The 20,093-nt window shown below is 55.6% G+C and overlaps 1 protein-coding gene across 1 annotated transcript in view; it reads left to right on the top strand.

Moving 5' to 3' along the window:
* The window catches only part of LOC148134001 (hydroxyproline dehydrogenase-like), a gene marked incomplete at its 3' end in the record, with an annotated part of 34,884 nt that extends 19,418 nt beyond the window's left edge, over nt 1-15,466 (top strand). The window contains exons 3-5 of the mRNA XM_087985704.1: nt 10,015-10,147; nt 14,809-14,892; nt 15,386-15,466. Of these exons, the coding sequence (XP_087841830.1) occupies nt 10,015-10,147; nt 14,809-14,892; nt 15,386-15,466 (298 nt within the window). The remainder of the gene's footprint in view (nt 1-10,014; nt 10,148-14,808; nt 14,893-15,385) is intronic.
* Between the last annotated feature and the right edge of the window lie 4,627 nt (nt 15,467-20,093).

The raw sequence follows: 20,093 nt of genomic DNA, 5'->3' as shown, positions 1-20,093 counted from the left end.
GGGAGCTAGATTAACATCAGTCGGGATATCGTCAGTAACACAGGGCGCTGGGAGGGAGAGGGGTTACTGAGTGACAGTGTGAGGGAGCTGGATTAACGTCAGTAGGGATACAGTCAGTAACACAGGGCGCTGGGGGGGAGAGGGGTTACTGAGTGACAGTGTGAGGCAGCTGGATTAACATCAGTAGGGATACAGTCAGTAACACGGGGCGCTGGGAGGGGAGAGGGGTTACTGAGTGACAGTGTGAGGGAGCTGGATTAACATCAGTAGGGATACAGTCAGTAACACAGGGCGCTGGTGGGGAGAGGGGTTACTGAGTGACAGTGTGTGGGAGCTGGATTAACATCAGTAGGGATACAGTCAGTAACACAGGGCGCTGGTGGGGAGAGGGGTTACTGAGTGACAGTGTGAGGGAGCTGGATTAACATCAGTAGGGATACAGTCAGTAACACAGGGCGCTGGGAGGGAGAGGGGTTACTGAGTGACAGTGTGAGGGAGCTGGATTAACATCAGTAGGGATACAGTCAGTAACACAGGGCGCTGGTGGGGAGAGGGGTTACTGAGTGACAGTGTGAGGGAGCTGGATTAACATCAGTAGGGATACAGTCAGTAACACAGGGCGCTGGGAGGGAGAGGGGTTACTGAGTGACAGTGTGAGGGAGCTGGATTAACATCAGTAGGGATACAGTCAGTAACACAGGGCGCTGGTGGGGAGAGGGGTTACTGAGTGACAGTGTGAGGGAGCTGGATTAACATCAGTAGGGATACAGTCAGTAACACAGGGCACTGTGGGGGAGAGGGGTTACTGAGTGACAGTGTGAGGGAGCTGGATTAACATCAGTAGGGATACAGTCAGTAACACAGTGCGCTGGGGGGGAGAGGGGTTACTGAGTGACAGTGTGAGGGAGCTGGATTAACATCAGTAGGGATACAGTCAGTAACACAGGGCGCTGGGAGGGAGAGGGGTTACTGAGTGACAGTGTGAGGGAGCTGGATTAACATCAGTAGGGATACAGTCAGTAACACAGGGCCCTGGGGGGAGAGGGGTTACTGAGTGACAGTGTGAGGGAGCTGGATTAACATCAGTAGAGATACAGTCAGTAACACAGTGCGCTGGGAGGGAGAGGGGTTACTGAGTGACAGTGTGAGGGAGCTGGATTAACATCAGTAGGGATACAGTCAGTAACACAGGACGCTGGGGGGAGAGGGGTTACTGAGTGACAGTGTGAGGGAGCTGGATTAACATCAGTAGGGATACAGTCAGTAACACAGGGCGCTGGGGGGGAGAGGGGTTACTGAGTGACAGTGTGAGGGAGCTGGATTAACATCAGTAGGGATACAGTCAGTAACACAGGGCGCTGGGGGGGAGAGGGGTTACTGAGTGACAGTGTGAGGGAGCTGGATTAACATCAGTAGGGATACAGTCAGTAACACAGGGCACTGGGGAGGGAGAGGGGTTACTGAGTGACAGTGTGAGGGAGCTGGATTAACATCAGTAGGGATACAGTCAGTAACACAGGGCGCTGGGAGGGAGAGGGGTTTCTGAGTGACAGTGTGAGGGAGCTGGATTAACATCAGTAGGGATACAGTCAGTAACACAGGGCGCTGGGAGGGAGAGGGGTTACTGAGTGACAGTGTGAGGGAGCTGGATTAACATCAGTAGGGATACAGTCAATAACAGAGGGCGCTGGGGGGGAGAGGGGTTACTGAGTGACAGTGTGACGGAGCTGGATTAACATCAGTAGGGATACAGTCAGTAACACAGGGCACTGGGGGGGAGAGGGGTTACTGAGTGACAGTGTGAGGGAGCTGGATTAACATCAGTAGGGATACAGTCAGTAACACAGGGCGCTGGTGGGGAGAGGGGTTACTGAGTGACAGTGTGAGGGAGCTGGATTAACATCAGTAGGGATACAGTCAGTAACACAGGGCGCTGGGAGGGAGAGGTGTTACTGAGTGACAGTGTGAGGGAGCTGGATTAACATCAGTAGGGATACAGTCAGTAACACAGGGCGCTGGGGGGAGAGGGGTTACTGAGTGACAGTGTGAGGGAGCTGGATTAACATCAGTAGGGATACAGTCAGTAACACAGGGCGCAGGGGGGGAGAGGGGTTACAGAGTGACAGTGTGAGGGAGCTGGATTAACATCAGTAGGGATACAGTCAGTAACACAGGGCGCTGGGGGGGAGAGGGGTTACTGAGTGACAGTGTGAGGGAGCTGGATTAACATCAGTAGGGATACAGTCAGTAACTCAGGGCGCTGGGGGGGAGAGGGGTTACTGAGTGACAGTGTGAGGGAGCTGGATTAACATCAGTAGGGATACAGTCAGTAACACAGGGCACTGGGGGGGAGAGGGGTTACTGAGTGACAGTGTGAGGGAGCTGGATTAACATCAGTAGGGATACAGTCAGTAACACAGGGCACTGGGGGGGAGAGGGGTTACTGAGTGACAGTGTGAGGGAGCTGGATTAACATCAGTAGTGATACAGTCAGGAACACAGGGCGCTGGGGGGGGAGAGGGGTTACTGAGTGACAGTGTGAGGGAGCTGGATTAACATCAGTAGGGATACAGTCAGTAACACAGGGCACTGGGGGGGAGAGGGGTTACTGAGTGACAGTGTGAGGGAGCTGGATTTACATCAGTAGGGATACACTCAGTAACACAGGGCACTGGGGGGGAGAGGGGTTAGTGAGTGACAGTGTGAGGGAGCTGGATTAACATCAGTAGGGATACAGTCAGTAACACAGGGCGCTGGTGGGGAGAGGGGTTACTGAGTGACAGTGTGAGGGAGCTGGATTAACATCAGTAGGGATACAGTCAGTAACACAGGGCACTGGGGGGGAGAGGGGTTACTGAGTGACAGTGTGAGGGAGCTGGATTAACATCAGTAGGGATACAGTCAGTAACACAGTGCGCTGGGGGGGAGAGGGGTTACTGAGTGACAGTGTGAGGGAGCTGGATTAACATCAGTAGGGATACAGTCAGTAACACAGGGCGCTGGGAGGGAGAGGGGTTACTGAGTGACAGTGTGAGGGAGCTGGATTAACATCAGTAGGGATACAGTCAGTGACACAGGGCCCTGGGGGGAGAGGGGTTACTGAGTGACAGTGTGAGGGAGCTGGATTAACATCAGTAGGGATACAGTCAGTAACACAGTGCGCTGGGAGGGAGAGGGGTTACTGAGTGACAGTGTGAGGGAGCTGGATTAACATCAGTAGGGATACAGTCAGTAACACAGGACGCTGGGGGGAGAGGGGTTACTGAGTGACAGTGTGAGGGAGCTGGATTAACATCAGTAGGGATACAGTCAGTAACACAGGGCGCTGGGGGGGAGAGGGGTTACTGAGTGACAGTGTGAGGGAGCTGGATTAACATCAGTAGGGATACAGTCAGTAACACAGGGCGCTGGGGGGGAGAGGGGTTACTGAGTGACAGTGTGAGGGAGCTGGATTAACATCAGTAGGGATACAGTCAGTAACACAGGGCACTGGGGAGGGAGAGGGGTTACTGAGTGACAGTGTGAGGGAGCTGGATTAACATCAGTAGGGATACAGTCAGTAACACAGGGCGCTGGGAGGGAGAGGGGTTTCTGAGTGACAGTGTGAGGGAGCTGGATTAACATCAGTAGGGATACAGTCAGTAACACAGGGCGCTGGGAGGGAGAGGGGTTACTGAGTGACAGTGTGAGGGAGCTGGATTAACATCAGTAGGGATACAGTCAATAACAGAGGGCGCTGGGGGGGAGAGGGGTTACTGAGTGACAGTGTGAGGGAGCTGGATTAACATCAGTAGGGATACAGTCAGTAACACAGGGCACTGGGGGGGAGAGGGGTTACTGAGTGACAGTGTGAGGGAGCTGGATTAACATCAGTAGGGATACAGTCAGTAACACAGGGCGCTGGGGGGGAGAGGGGTTACTGAGTGACAGTGTGAGGGAGCTGGATTAACATCAGTAGGGATACAGTCAGTACCTCAGGGCGCTGGGGGGGAGAGGGGTTACTGAGTGACAGTGTGAGGGAGCTGGATTAACATCAGTAGGGATACAGTCAGTAACACAGGGCACTGGGGGGGAGAGGGGTTACTGAGTGACAGTGTGAGGGAGCTGGATTAACATTAGTCGGGATACAGTCAGTAACACAGGGCACTGGGGGGGAGAGGGGTTACTGAGTGACAGTGTGAGGGAGCTGGATTAACATCAGTAGGGATACAGTCAGGAACACAGGGCGCTGGGGGGGGAGAGGGGTTACTGAGTGACAGTGTGAGGGAGCTGGATTAACATCAGTAGGGATACAGTCAGTAACACAGGGCACTGGGGGGGAGAGGGGTTACTGAGTGACAGTGTGAGGGAGCTGGATTTACATCAGTAGGGATACACTCAGTAACACAGGGCACTGGGGGGGAGAGGGGTTAGTGAGTGACAGTGTGAGGGAGCTGGATTAACATCAGTAGGGATACAGTCAGTAACACAGGGCGCTGGGGGGGGAGAGGGGTTAGTGAGTGACAGTGTGGGGGAGCTGGATTAACATCAGTATGGATACAGTCAGTAACACAGGGCGCTGGGGGGGAGAGGGGTTACTGAGTGACAGTGTGAGGGAGCTGGATTAACATCAGTAGGGATACACTCAGTAACACAGGGCGCTGTGGGGGAGAGGGGTTAGTGAGTGACAGTGTGAGGGAGCTGGATTAACATCAGTAGGGATACAGTCAGTAACACAGGGCGCTGGGGGGGAGAGGGGTTACTGAGTGACAGTGTGAGGGAGCTGGATTAACATCAGTAGGGATACAGTCAGTCACACAGGGCCCTGGGAGGGAGAGGGGTTTCTGAGTGACAGTGTGAGGGAGCTGGATCAACATCAGTAGGGATACAGTCAGTAACACAGGGCGCTGGGGGGGAGAGGGGTTACTGAGGGACAGTGTGAGGGAGCTGGATTAACATCAGTAGGGATACAGTCAGTAACACAGGGTGCTGGGGGGTGGGGTTACTGAGTGACAGTGTGAGGGAGCTGGATTAACATCAGTAGGGATACAGTCAGTAACACAGGGTGCTGGGGGGAGGGGTTACTGAGTGACAGTGTGAGGGAGCTGGATTAACATCAGTAGGGATACAGTCAGTAACACAAGGCACTGGGGGGGAGAGGGGTTACTGAGTGACAGTGTGAGGGAGCTGGAGTAACATCAGTAGGGATACCGTCAGTAACACAGGGCGCTGGGGGGGAGAGGGGTTACTGAGTGACAGTGTGAGTGAGCTGGATTAACATCACTAGGGATACAGTCAGTAACACAGGGCACTGGGGGGGAGAGGGGTTAGTGAGTGACAGTGTGAGGGAGCTGGATTAACATCAGTAGGGATACAGTCAGTAACACAGGGCGCTGGGGGGGGAGAGGGGTTACTGGGTGACAGTGTGAGGGAGCTGGATTAACATCAGTAGGGATACACTCAGTAACACAGGGCACTGGGGGGGAGAGGGGTTAGTGAGTGACAGTGTGAGGGAGCTGGATTTACATCAGTAGGGATACAGTCAGTAACACAGGGCGCTGGGCGGGGAGAGGGGTTAGTGAGTGACAGTGTGAGGGAGCTGGATTAACATCAGTAGGGATACACTCAGTAACACAGGGCGCTGGGGGGGAGAGGGGTTAGTGAGTGACAGTGTTAGGGAGCTGGATTAACATCAGTAGGGATACACTCAGTAACACAGGGCACTGGGAGGGAGAGGGGTTACTGAGTGACAGTGTGAGGGAGCTGGATTAACATGAGTCGGGATACAGTCAGTAACACAGGGCGCTGTGGGGGGGAGAGGGGTTACTGAGTGACAGTGTGAGGGAGCTGGATTAACATCAGTAGGGATACAGTCAGTAACACAGGGCGCTGTGGGGGGGAGAGGGGTTACTGAGTGACAGTGTGAGGGAGCTGGATTAACATCAGTAGGGATACAGTCAGTAACACAGGGCACTGGGAGGGAGAGGGGTTACTGAGTGACAGTGTGAGGGAGCTGGATTAACATCAGGAGGGATACAGTCAGTAACACAGGGCGCTCGGGGGGGGGGAGGGGTTACTGAGTGACAGTGTGAGGGAGCGGGATTAACATCAGTAGGGATACAGTCAGTAACACAGGGCACTGGGGGGGAGAGGGATTACTGAGTGACAGTGTGAGGGAGCTGAATTAACATCAGTAGGGATACAGTCAGTAACACAGGGCGCTGGGGGGGAGAGGGGTTACTGAGTGACAGTGTGAGGGAGCTGGATTAACATCAGTAGGGATACAGTCAGTAACACAGGGCGCTGGGAGAGAGAGGGGTTACTGAGTGACAGTGTGAGGGAGCTGGATAAACATCAGTAGGGATACAGTCAGTAACACAGGGCGCTGGGGGGGAGAGGGGTTACTGAGTGACAGTGTGAGGCAGCTGGATTAACATCAGTAGGGATACAGTCAGTAACACAGGGCGCTGGGAGAGAGAGGGGTTACTGAGTGACAGTGTGAGGGAGCTGGATTAACATCAGTAGGGATACACTCAGTAACACAGGGCACTGGGGGGGGAGAGGGGTTAGTGAGTGACAGTGTGAGGGAGCTGGATTAACATCAGTAGGGATACACTCAGTAACACAGGGCACTGGGGGGGAGAGGGGTTAGTGAGTGACAGTGTGAGGGAGCTGGATTAACATCAGTAGGGATACAGTCAGTAACACAGGGCGCTGGGGGGGGAGAGGGGTTAGTGAGTGACAGTGTGGGGGAGCTGGATTAACATCAGTAGGGATACACTCAGTAACACAGGGCGCTGGGGGGGAGAGGGGTTAGTGAGTGACAGTGTGAGGGAGCTGGATTAACATCAGTAGGGATACAGTCAGTAACACAGGGCGCTGGGGGGGAGAGGGGTTACTGAGTGACAGTGTGAGGGAGCTGGATTAACATCAGTAGGGATACAGTCAGTAACACAGGGCCCTGGGAGGGAGAGGGGTTTCTGAGTGACAGTGTGAGGGAGCTGGATCAACATCAGTAGGGATACAGTCAGTAACACAGGGCGCTGGGGGGGAGAGGGGTTACTGAGGGACAGTGTGAGGGAGCTGGATTAACATCAGTAGGGATACAGTCAGTAACACAGGGTGCTGGGGGGTGGGGTTACTGAGTGACAGTGTGAGGGAGCTGGATTAACATCAGTAGGGATACAGTCAGTAACACAGGGTGCTGGGGGGAGGGGTTACTGAGTGACAGTGTGAGGGAGCTGGATTAACATCAGTAGGGATACAGTCAGTAACACAAGGCACTGGGGGGGAGAGGGGTTACTGAGTGACAGTGTGAGGGAGCTGGAGTAACATCAGTAGGGATACCGTCAGTAACACAGGGCGCTGGGGGGGGAGAGGGGTTACTTAGTGACAGTGTGAGGGAGCTGGATTAACATCAGTAGGGATACAGTGTGTAACACAGGGCGCTGGGGGGGAGAGGGGTTACTGAGTGACAGTGTGAGGGAGCTGGATTAACATCAGTAGGGATACAGTCAGTTACACAGGGCGCTGGGGGGAAGAGGGGTTACTGAGGGACAGTGTGAGGGAGCTGGATTAACATCAGTAGGGATACACTCAGTAACACAGGGCACTGGGAGGGAGAGGGGTTACTGAGTGACAGTGTGATGGAGCTGGATTAACATCAGTAGGGATACAGTCAGTAACACAGGGCGCTGGGGGGGAGAGGGGTTACTGAGTGACAGTGTGAGGGAGCTGGATTAACATCAGTAGGGATACAGTCAGTAACACAGGGCGATGGGGGGAGAGGGGTTACTGAGTGACAGTGTGAGGGAGCTGGATTAACATTAGTAGGGATACAGTCAGTAACACAGGGCCCTGGGGGGGAGAGGGGTTACTGAGTGACAGTGTGAGGAACCTGGATTAACATCAGTAGGGATACAGTCAGTAACACAGGGCGATGGGGGGAGAGCGGTTACTGAGTGACAGTGTGAGGAAGCTGGATTAACATCAGTAGGGATACAGTCAGTAACACAGGGTGCTGGGGGGAGGGGTTACTGAGTGACAGTGTGAGGGAGCTGGATTAACATCAGTAGGGATACAGTCAGTAACACAAGTCACTGGGGGGGAGAGGGGTTCCTGAGTGACAGTGTGAGGGAGCTGGATTAACATCAGTAGGGATACAGTCAGTAACACAGGGCACTGGGAGGGAGAGGGGTTACTGAGTGACAGTGTGAGGGAGCTGGATTAACATCAGTAGGGATACAGTCAGTAACACAGGGCGATGGGGGGAGAGCGGTTACTGAGTGACAGTGTGAGGAAGCTGGATTAACATCAGTAGGGATACAGTCAGTAACACAGGGTGCTGGGGGGAGGGGTTACTGAGTGACAGTGTGAGGGAGCTGGATTAACATCAGTAGGGATACAGTCAGTAACACAAGTCACTGGGGGGGAGAGGGGTTCCTGAGTGACAGTGTGAGGGAGCTGGATTAACATCAGTAGGGATACAGTCAGTAACACAGGGCCCTGGCGGGGAGAGGGGTTACTGAGTGACAGTGTGAGGGAGCTGGATTAACATCAGTAGGGATACAGTCACTAACACAGGGTGCTGGGGGGGAGAGGGGTTACTGAGTGACAGTGTGAGGGAGCTGGATTAACATCAGTAGGGATACAGTCAGTAACACAGGGCACTGGTGGGGAGAGGGGTTACTGAGTGACAGTGTGAGGGAGCTGGATTAACATCAGTAGGGATACAGTCAGTAACACAGGGCCCTGGGGGGGAGAGGGGTTACTGACTGACAGTGTGAGGGAGCTGGATTAACATCAGTAGGGATACAGTCAGTAACACAGGGCACTGGGGGGGGAGGGGTTACTGAGTGACAGTGTGAGGGAGCTAGATTAACAACAGTCGGGATATCGTCAGTAACACAGTGCGCTGGGAGGGAGAGGGGTTACTGAGTGACAGTGTGAGGGAGCTGCATTAACGCAGTAGGGATACAGTCAGTAACACAGGGCGTTGGGGGGGAGAGGGGTTACTGAGTGACAGTGTGAGGAACCTGGATTAACATCAGTAGGGATACAGTCAGTAACACAGGGCGATGGGGGGAGAGCGGTTACTGAGTGACAGTGTGAGGAAGCTGGATTAACATCAGTAGGGATACAGTCAGTAACACAGGGTGCTGGGGGGAGGGGTTACTGAGTGACAGTGTGAGGGAGCTGGATTAACATCAGTAGGGATACAGTCAGTAACACAGGGTGCTGGGGGGAGGGGTTACTGAGTGACAGTGTGAGGGAGCTGGATTAACATCAGTAGGGATACAGTCAGTAACACAAGTCACTGGGGGGGAGAGGGGTTCCTGAGTGACAGTGTGAGGGAGCTGGATTAACATCAGTAGGGATACAGTCAGTAACACAGGGCCCTGGCGGGGAGAGGGGTTACTGAGTGACAGTGTGAGGGAGCTGGATTAACATCAGTAGGGATACAGTCACTAACACAGGGTGCTGGGGGGGAGAGGGGTTACTGAGTGACAGTGTGAGGGAGCTGGATTAACATCAGTAGGGATACAGTCAGTAACACAGGGCACTGGTGGGGAGAGGGGTTACTGAGTGACAGTGTGAGGGAGCTGGATTAACATCAGTAGGGATACAGTCAGTAACACAGGGCCCTGGGGGGGAGAGGGGTTACTGACTGACAGTGTGAGGGAGCTGGATTAACATCAGTAGGGATACAGTCAGTAACACAGGGCACTGGGGGGGGAGGGGTTACTGAGTGACAGTGTGAGGGAGCTAGATTAACAACAGTCGGGATATCGTCAGTAACACAGTGCGCTGGGAGGGAGAGGGGTTACTGAGTGACAGTGTGAGGGAGCTGCATTAACGCAGTAGGGATACAGTCAGTAACACAGGGCGTTGGGGGGGAGAGGGGTTACTGAGTGACAGTGTGAGGGAGCTGGATTAACATCAGTAGGGATACAGTCAGTAACACAGAGTGCTGGAGTGGATTCCCCTTCACTATCCCTGTCTGTTTCTGTCTCTCTCCCTCCATCTCCCTCTGAGGGACAGTGAGATGGAGTCCTGGTATGACCAGCACCTGCAGAGGATGCTGAACTGCGTTGATCTTTCCACCGGGAGCTGCCCCCAGCCAATGATGCAATTAAAGGTCACCGCCCTGATGAGTGCTGAGCTGTGTGTGAGTACCTAACCACTGCGCACCATATCTGTCCCCCATTACTCATTGGGGCACTGACTCTTTAACCCCCTTACCCACCAGGCACTCTGTCACCCCCTAACACACCGTGCAGTGTCTGTTTTAACCCCCTTATTCACTGGGCACTGTCTCTCTAACTCCCTTACCCACTGGGCACTGTCTCTCTCACCCCCTTACTCACCAGGCACTGTCTCTGTAACCCCCTTATCCATCGGGCACTGTCTCTGTTACCCCCTTACCCACTAGGCATTGTCTCTGTTACCCCCTTACCCACTGGGCGCTGTCTTTGTTACCCCCTTACCCACCGGGCACTGTCTCTGTAACCCCCTTACCCATCAGGCACTGTCTCTGTTACCCCCTTACCCACTTCGCACTATCTCTGTAACCCGCCCTTACTCTCTGGGCACACTGTACCCCCGATCAACCTGGCACTGACTCTGTAAGCCCCTTACCCACCGGACAGTGTCTTTGTGACCACCGTACCCACTGGGCAGTGTCTCTGTAACCCCCTTACCCACTGGGCAGTGTCTCTGTAACCCCCTTACCCACTGGGCGCTCTCTCTGTAACCTCTTACCCACTGGGCGCTGTCTCTGTAACCCCCTTACCCACTGGGCAATGTCTCTGTTACCCCCTTACCCACTGGGCAGTGTCTCTGTAACCTCTTACCCACTGGGCGCTGTCTCTATAACCCCCTTACCCACTGGGTGCTGTCTCTGTAACCCCCTTACCCACTGGGCAATGTCTCTGTTATCCCCTTACCCAGTGGACAATGTCTCTGTAACCCCCTTACCCACTGGGCACTGTCTCTGTAACACCCTTACCCACTAGGCATTGACTCTGTATCCCCTGATCCACTGGGTTCTGTTTCTGTAACCCTGGGCATTCTGTAACCTGCCCTTACTCTCTGGGCACACTGTACCCCCGATCAACCTGGCACTGTCTCTGTAAGCCCCTTACCCACTGGGCAATGTCTCTGTAACCCCCTTACTCACTGGGCACTCTGTATCCCCTGATCCACTGCGCAATGTCTCTGTAACCCCATTACTCACTGGACAGTATCTCTGTAACCCCCTTACCCACCGGGCAATCTATTCCCCATGATCAACTCGACAATGTCTCTGTAACCCCCTTACCCACCGGGCTCTCTGTAACCCCCTTCCCCACTGGTCAATGTCGCTGTAACCCCCTTACCCACCGGACAGTGTCGCTGTAATCCCCTAACCCACTGAGCATTATCTCTGTAACCCACCTACCCACTGGGCGCTGTCTCAGTAAACCCCTCACCCACTAGGCAATGTCTCTGTAACCACCTTACCCACTGGGCACTGTCTCTGTAACCCCCGCACCCACTGGGCACTCTGTATCCCCTGATCCACTGCGCAATGTCTCTGTAACCCCCTTACCCACTGGGAACTGTCTCTGTAACCCTCTTACCCACTGGGCACTCTGTATCCTCTGAACCACCAGGCAATGTCTCTGTAACCCCCTTAGCCACTGGGCAATGTCTCTGTAACCCACCTACCCACTGGGCACTGTCTCTGTAACCCCCTTACCCACTGGGCGCTGTCTCTGTAAACCCCTCACCCACTGAGCACTCGGTATCCTCTGATACACCAGGCAATGTCTCTGTAACCCCCTTGCCATCTGGGCAATGTCTCAGTAACCCCCTTACCCACTGGGCAATGTCTCTGTAACTCCCTTAACCACTGGGCGTTGTCTCTGTAACCTCCTTACCCAAAGGGCAGTGTGTCTGTAACCCCCTTACCCACTGGGCACTGTCTCTGTAACCTCTTACACACTGGGCATTGTCTCTGTAACCCCCTTACCCACTGGGCATTGTCTCTGTAACAGCCTTACCCAGTGGGCAGCGTCTCTGTAACCCCCTTACCCACTGGGCAATGTCTTTGTAACCCCCTTACCCACTGGGCATTGTCTCTGTAACCCCCTTACCCACCGGACAGTGTCTCTGTAACCCCCTTATCCATTGGGCACTGTCTCTGTAACCCCCTTACCCACTGGGGACTCTGTATCCCCTGATCCACTGGGCAATGTCTCTGTAACCCCCTTACCCACTGGGCACTGTCTCTTTAACCCCCTTACCCACTGGGCATTGTCTCTGTAACCCCCTTACCCACTGGACAGTGTCTCTGTAACCCCCTTACCCATTGGGGACTCTGTATGCCCTGATCTACTGGGCACTGTCTCTGTAAACACCTTACCCACTGGGCAATGTCTCTGTAACCCCCTTACCCACTGGACAGTGTCTCTGTAATCCCCTTACCCATTGGGGACTCTGTATCCCCGATCCACTGGGCACTGTCTCTGTAACCCCCTTACTCACTGGGGACTGTGTATCACGTGATCCACTGGGCAATGTCTCTGTAACCCACTTACCCACTGGCACTGTGTCTGTAACCCCCTTCCCCACTGGTCAATGTCGCTGTAACCCCCTTACCCACTGGGCACTATCTCTTTAACCCCCTTACCCACTGGGCAATGTCTCTGTAACCGCCTTACCCACTGGGCACTGTCTCTGTAACCCCCTTACCCACTGGGCACTGTCTCTTTAACCCCCTTACCCACTGGGCAATGTCTCTGTAACCCCCTTACCCACTGGGCAATGTCTCTGTAACCCCCTCACCCATTGGGCAGTATTTCTGTAACCCCCTTACCCACTGGGCAATGTCTCTGTAACCCCCTTACCCACTTGGCACTGTCAGTGTAACCCACCTACCCACTGGGCACTGTCTCTGTAATCCCCTTACCCACTGGACACTGCCTCTGTAAACCCCTCACCCACTGGGCACTCGGTATCCTCTGATACACAAGGCAATGTCTCTGTAACCCCCTTACCCACTGGGCAATGTCTCAGTAACCCCCTTACCCACTGGGCAATGTCTCTGTAACTCCCTTAACCACTGGGCGTTGTCTCTGTAACCGCCTTACCCACTGGGCAGTCTTTCTGTAACCCCCTTACCCACTGGGCGCTGTCTCTGTAACCCCCTTACCCGCTAGGCAATGTCTCTGTAACCCCCTTACCCACTGGACAATGTCTCTGTAACCCCCTTATCCATTGGGCAGTGTGTCTGTAACCCCCTTACCCACTGGGAAATGTCTCTGTAACCTCTTACACACTGGGCATTGTCTCTGTAACCCCCTTACCCGCTGGGTATTGTCTCTGTAACACCCTTACCCACTGGGCAGCGCCTCTGTTACCCCCTTACCCACTGGGCACTCTCTCTGTAACCCCCTTACCCACTGGGCATTGTCTCTGTAACCCCCTTACCCACCGGACAGTATTTCTGTAACCCCCTTACCCATTGGGTACTGTCTCTGTAACCCCCTTACCCACTGGGGACTCTGTATCCCCTGATCCACTGGGCACTGTCTCTGTAACACCCTTACCCACTGGGCAGCGCCTCTGTTACCCCCTTACCCACTGGGCACTCTCTCTGTAACCCCCTTACCCACTGGGCATTGTCTCTGTAACCCCCTTACCCACCGGACAGTATTTCTGTAACCCCCTTACCCATTGGGTACTGTCTCTGTAACCCCCTTACCCACTGGGGACTCTGTATCCCCTGATCCACTGGGCACTGTCTCTGTAACCCGCTTACCCACTGGGCAGTGTCTCTGTAACCCCCTTACCCACTGGGCAGCGTCTCTGTAACCCCCTTACCCACTGGGCAGCGTCTCTGTAACCCCCTTACCCACCGGACAGTATCTCTGTAACCCCCTTACCCATTGGGTACTGTCTCTGTAACCCCCTTACCCACTGGGGACTCTGTATCCCCTGATCCACTGGGCACTGTCTCTGTAACCCGCTTACCCACTGGGCAATGTCTCTGTAACCCCCTTACCCACTGGGCACTGTCTTTGTAACCCCCTTACCCACTGGGCAATGTCTCTGTAACCCCCTTACCCACTGGGCAGCGTCTCTGTAACCCCCTTACCCACCGGACAGTATCACTGTAACCCCCTTACCCATTGGGTACTGTCTCTGTAACCCCCTTACTCACTGGGGACTCTGTATCCCCTGATCCACTGGGCACTGTCTCGGTAACCCGCTTACCCACTGGGCAATGTCTCTGTAACCCCCTTACCCACTGGGAACTGTCTTTGTAACCCCCTTACCCACTGGGCAGTGTCTCTGTAACCCCCTTACCCACTAGGCAATGTCTCTGCAACCCCCTTACCCACTTTGCAGTGTCTCTGTAACCCCCTTACCCACTGGACAGTGTCTCTGTAACCCCCTTACCTACTGGGCAATGTCTCTGTAACCCCCTTACCCACTGGACACTGTCTCTGTATCCCCCTTACCCACTGGGCACTCTGTACCCCCTGATCCACCTGACAGTGTCTCTGTAACCCCCTTACCCACTGGGCAGTGTTTCTGTAACCCCCTTACCCACTAGGCGCTCTGTATCTCCTGATCCACCGGGCACTGTCTCTGTAACCCCCTTACCCACTGGGCATTGTCTCTTTGCCCCCTACCTACCAGGCACTGTCTCTGTAACCCCCTTACCCACTGGGCATTGTCTCTTTGCCCCCTACCTACCAGGCACTGTCTCTGTAACCCCCTTACGTAAATGGGACTGTCTCTGTACCCCCCCCCTACCCACCCTTCTTTCACTCCCTCCAGAAGACACTGACCCTCGCCCTGAGGGAGACGGCTTGTGCTCAGGACCTCGCTGTTCACCGATTGGTGGAGGTGATGGAGGGAAAGGTGAGTGATGGGGAGCAGGGATCAAAGGTCTGGGGTCAAGGCCCAGTGCCCTGGAGTCACTGGCTGGGAGGGGGATGGAGTGACCCCTGGGGTGGTGGTGGGGGGGGAGCGGGGGTGAAGTGGGATCAGGGACACACGATGCAGGGAGCGCACTCCCAGCGGAGGGAGCGTCCCCACGAAGGGGGGAACATTCCTGTGATGGTGGTGTATCCCCACGGTGGAGCTGCGTCCCCACCGCGGAGGAACTGGCCCCACGGCGGAGGGAGGGTCCCCCATGGGGAAAGTGTCCTCTCATGGTGGAGGTGTGTCCCCACGGTGGAGGAACTGGCCCCACGGCGGAGGGAGGGTCCTCACGGTGGAGGGAGCGTCCCCACGGCGGAGGGAGTGTCCCCAAGGAGTAGGGGATGTATTCCCAGGGCGAAAGGAGCGTTCCCACTCGCTCTCTCTCTCTGTTTTTCATGTCGATCCTGTCTTCCTCACTCACCTCAATCAGGACCTCACTTTCCGGTCACTGAGTGACTCAGACTCTGCGCATTTCCATCACTCCCTCAGGCGCCTGGCGAAAATTGGCCGGGTAGGTCACTCAGTTCAGGGAGGGGGTTGTCAGGGAGAAGGGGCGGGGTATAGGGGCTGCAAGGTGGTTACAGGGATAGGGAGGGGGTGTAGGGGGGTTACAGGGATAGGGAGGGGGTGTAGGGGGGTTACAGAGATAGGGAGGGGGTGTAGGGGGGTTACAGGGATAGGGAGGGGGTGTAGGGGGTTACAGGGATAGGGAGGGGGTGTAGGGGGGTTACAGGGATAGGGAGGGGGGTGTAGGGGGTTACAGGGATAGGGAGGGGGTGTAGGGGGGTTACAGAGATAGGGAGGGGGTGTAGGGGGTTACAGGGATAGGGAGGGGGTGTAGGGGGGTTACAGGGATAGGGAGGGGGGTGTAGGGGGTTACAGGGATAGGGAGGGGGTGTAGGGGGGTTACAGAGATAGGGAGGGGGTGTAGGGGGTTACAGGGATGGGGGGGGTGTAGGGGGGTTACAGGGATAGGGAGGGGGTGTAGGGGGTTACAGGGATAGGGAGGGGGTGTAGGGGGTTACAGAGATATGGAGAGGGTGTAGGGGGGTTACAGGGATACGGAGGGGGTGTAGGGGGGTTACAGAGATAGGGAGGGGGTGTAGATTAGATTAGATGAGATTACTTACAGTGTGGAGGGGGTTACAGGGATAGGGAGGGGATGTAGGGGGGTTACAGGGATAGGGAGGGGGTGTAGGGGGGTTACAGGGATAGGGAGGGGGTGTAGGGGGGTTACAGGGATAGGGAGGGGGGTGTAGGGGGTTACAGGGATAGGGAGGGGGTGTAGGGGGGTTACAGAGATAGGGAGGGGGTGTAGGGGGTTACAGGGATGGGGGGGGGTGTAGGGGGGTTACAGGGATAGGGAGGGAGTGTAGGGGGTTACAGAGATAGGGAGGGGGTGTAGGAGATTACAGTGATAGGGAGAGGTTTGTGGGGGGGTTACAGAGATAGGGAGGGGGTGTAGGGGGTTACAGAGATAGGGAGGGGGTGTAGGGGGTTACAGGGATAGGGAGGGGGTGTAGGGGATTACAGTGATAGGGAGAGGTTTGTGGGGGGGTTACAGAGATAGGGAGGGGGTGTAGGGGGTTACAGAGATAGGGAGGGGGTGTAGGGGGGTTACAGAGACAGGGAGAGGGTGTAGGGGGTTACAGAGATAGGGAGGGGGTGTAGGGGTATTACAGAGATAGGGAGGGGTTGTAGGGGGTTACAGAGATAGGGAGGGGGTGTAGGGGGGTTGCAGAGATAGGGAGGGGGTGTAGGGGGGTTACAGAGACAGGGAGAGGGTGTAGGGGGTCACAGAGATAGGGAGGGGGTGTAGGGGGGTTACAGTGATTGGGAGGGGGTGTAGGGTGGTTACAGAGACAGGTAGAGGGTGAAGGGGTTACAGAGATATGGAGGGTGTGTAGGGGGATTACAGAGAAAGGGAGGGGGTGTTGGGGGTTACAGAGACAGGGAGGGGTTGTAGGGGGGTTATAGAGGCAAGGAGGGGGTGTAGGGGGTTACAGAGATAGGGAGGGGGTGTAGGGGTATTACAGAGATAGGGAGGGGGTGTAGGGGGTTACAGAGATAGGGAGGGGGTGTAGGGGGGTTGCAGAGATAGGGAGGGGGTGTAGGGGGGTTACAGAGACAGGGAGAGGGTGTAGGGGGTTACAGAGATAGGGAGGGGGTGTAGGGGGGTTACAGTGATTGGGAGGGGGTGTAGGGTGGTTACAGAGACAGGTAGAGGGTGAAGGGGTTACAGAGATATGGAGGGTGTGTAGGGGGATTACAGAGAAAGGGAGGGGGTGTTGGGGGTTACAGAGACAGGGAGGGGGTGTAGGGGGGTTATAGAGGCAAGGAGGGGGTGTAGGGGGTTACAGAGATAGGGTGGGGGTGTAGGGGGGTTACAGAGATAGGGAGGGGGTGTAGGGGGTTACAGAGATAGGGAGGGGGTGTAGGGGGTTACAGAGATAGGGAGGGGGTGTAGGGGGGTACAGAGATAGTGAGGGGGTGTAGGGGTGTTACAGGGATAGAAAAGGGGTGTAGGGGGTTACAGAGATAGGGAGGGGGTGCAGGGGTTACAGAGATAGTGAGGGGGTGTAGGGGTGTTACAAGGATAGAAAAGGGGTGTAGGGGGTTACAGAGATAGGGAGGGGGTGTAGGGGTTACAGAGATAGGGAAGGGATGTAGGGGGGTTACAGAGACAAGGAGGGGGTGTAGGGGGTTACAGAGATAGGGAGGGGGTGTAGGGGGTTACAGGGATAGAAAAGGGGTGTAGGGGGTTACAGAGCTAGGGAGAGGGTGTAGGGGGTTACAGGGATAGGGAGGGGGTGTAGGGGGTTACAGGGATAGGGAGGGGGTGTAGGGGTTACAGAGATAGGGAGGGGGTGTAGGGGGTTACAGAGATAGGGAGGGGGAGTCGAGGGGGTTACAGAGATAGGGAGGGGGTGTAGGGGGGTTACAGGGATAGGGAGGGTGTCTAGGGGGTTACAGAGATAAGGAGGGGGTGTAGGTGGTTACAGGGATAGGGAGGGGGTGTAGGGGGGTTACAGGGATAGGGAGGGGGTGTAGGGGGTTGCAGAGATAGGGAGGGGGAGTCGAGGGGGTTACAGAGATAGGGAGGGGGTGTAGGGGGGTTACAGGGATAGGGAGGGTGTCTAGGGGGTTACAGAGATAAGGAGGGGGTGTAGGTGGTTACAGGGATATGGAGGGGGTGTAGGGGGGTTACGGGATAGGGAGGGGGTGTAGGGGGGTTACAGAGACAGGGAGGGGATGTAGGGGGTTACAGAGATAGGGAGGGGGTGTAAGGGGTTACAGAGACTGGGAGGGGGTGTAGGGGGTTACAGAGATAGGGAGTGGAAGTAGGGGCTGGAGGGGGTTACAGAGATAGGGAGTGGATGTAGGGGCTGGAGGGGGTTACAGAGATAGGGAGGGGGTGTAGGGGCTGGAGGGATAGGGAGGGGGTGTAGGGGGTTACAGAGATTGGGAGGGGGAGTAGGGGGTTATAGAGATCGGGAGGGGTGTAGGGGGGTTACAGGGATAGGGAGGGGGTGTAGGGGGGTTACAGGAATAGGGAGGGAGTGTAGGGGGTTACAGAGATAGGGAGGGGGTGTAGGGGGTTACAGAGATAGGGAGAGGGTGTAGGGGGGTTACAGGGATACGGAGGGGGTATAGGGGGTTACAGAGATAGGGAGGGGTTGTAGGGGGGTTACAGGGATAGGGAGAGGGTGTAGGGGGTTACAGAGATAGGGAGGGGGTGTAGGGGGGTTACAGTGATTGGGAGGGGGTGTAGGGTGGTTACAGAGACAGGTAGAGGGTGAAGGGGTTACAGAGATATGGAGGGTGTGTAGGGGGATTACAGAGAAAGGGAGGGGGTGTTGGGGGTTACAGAGACAGGGAGGGGGTGTAGGGGGGTTATAGAGGCAAGGAGGGGGTGTAGGGGGTTACAGAGATAGGGTGGGGGTGTAGGGGGGTTACAGAGATAGGGAGGGGGTGTAGGGGGTTACAGAGATAGGGAGGGGGTGTAGGGGGTTACAGAGATAGGGAGGGGGTGTAGGGGGGTACAGAGATAGTGAGGGGGTGTAGGGGTGTTACAGGGATAGAAAAGGGGTGTAGGGGGTTACAGAGATAGGGAGGGGGTGCAGGGGTTACAGAGATAGTGAGGGGGTGTAGGGGTGTTACAAGGATAGAAAAGGGGTGTAGGGGGTTACAGAGATAGGGAGGGGGTGTAGGGGGTTACAGGGATAGGGAGGGGGTGTAGGGGGTTACAGAGATAAGGAGGGGGTGTAGGTGGTTACAGGGATAGGGAGGGGGTGTAGGGGGTTACAGGGATAGGGAGGGGGTGTAGGGGGTTGCAGAGATGGGGGTGTGTGTAGGGGGGTTACGGGATAGGGAGGGGGTGTAGGGGGGTTACAGAGACAGGGAGGGGATGTAGGGGGTTACAGAGATAGGGAGGGGGTGTAAGGGGTTACAGAGACTGGGAGGGGGTGTAGGGGGTTACAGAGATAGGGAGTGGAAGTAGGGGCTGGAGGGGGTTACAGAGATAGGGAGTGGATGTAGGGGCTGGAGGGGGTTACAGAGATAGGGAGGGGGTGTAGGGGCTGGAGGGATAGGGAGGGGGTGTAGGGGGTTACAGAGATTGGGAGGGGGAGTAGGGGGTTATAGAGATCGGGAGGGGTGTAGGGGGGTTACAGGGATAGGGAGGGGGTGTAGGGGGGTTACAGGAATAGGGAGGGAGTGTAGGGGGTTACAGAGATAGGGAGGGGGTGTAGGGGGTTACAGAGATAGGGAGAGGGTGTAGGGGGGTTACAGGGATACGGAGGGGGTATAGGGGGTTACAGAGATAGGGAGGGGTTGTAGGGGGGTTACAGGGATAGGGAGAGGGTGTAGGGGGTTACAGAGATAGGGAGGGGGTGTAGGGGGGTTACAGAGATAGGGAGGGGGTGTAGGGGGGTTACAGGGATAGGGAGGGAGTGTAGGGGGTTACAGAGATAGGGAGGGGGTGTAGGGGGGTTACAGGGATAGGGAGGGAGTGTAGGGGGTTACAGAGATAGGGAGGGGGTGTAGGGGGTTACAGAGATAGGGAGAGGGTGTAGGGGTTACAGAGATAGGGAGGGAGGGTAGGGGGTTACAGAGATAGGGAGGGGTTGTAGGGGGTT

This window comes from Chiloscyllium plagiosum, unplaced genomic scaffold (genome assembly GCF_037043375.1).
Source record: "Chiloscyllium plagiosum isolate Xiang-an unplaced genomic scaffold, Cpla_swu_hap1 HiC_scaffold_132, whole genome shotgun sequence".
Taxonomy (NCBI): Eukaryota; Metazoa; Chordata; class Chondrichthyes; order Orectolobiformes; family Hemiscylliidae; genus Chiloscyllium; species Chiloscyllium plagiosum.
Note: the sequence above shows the minus strand (reverse complement) of the source record. Positions and strands in the feature narration are given on the sequence as shown.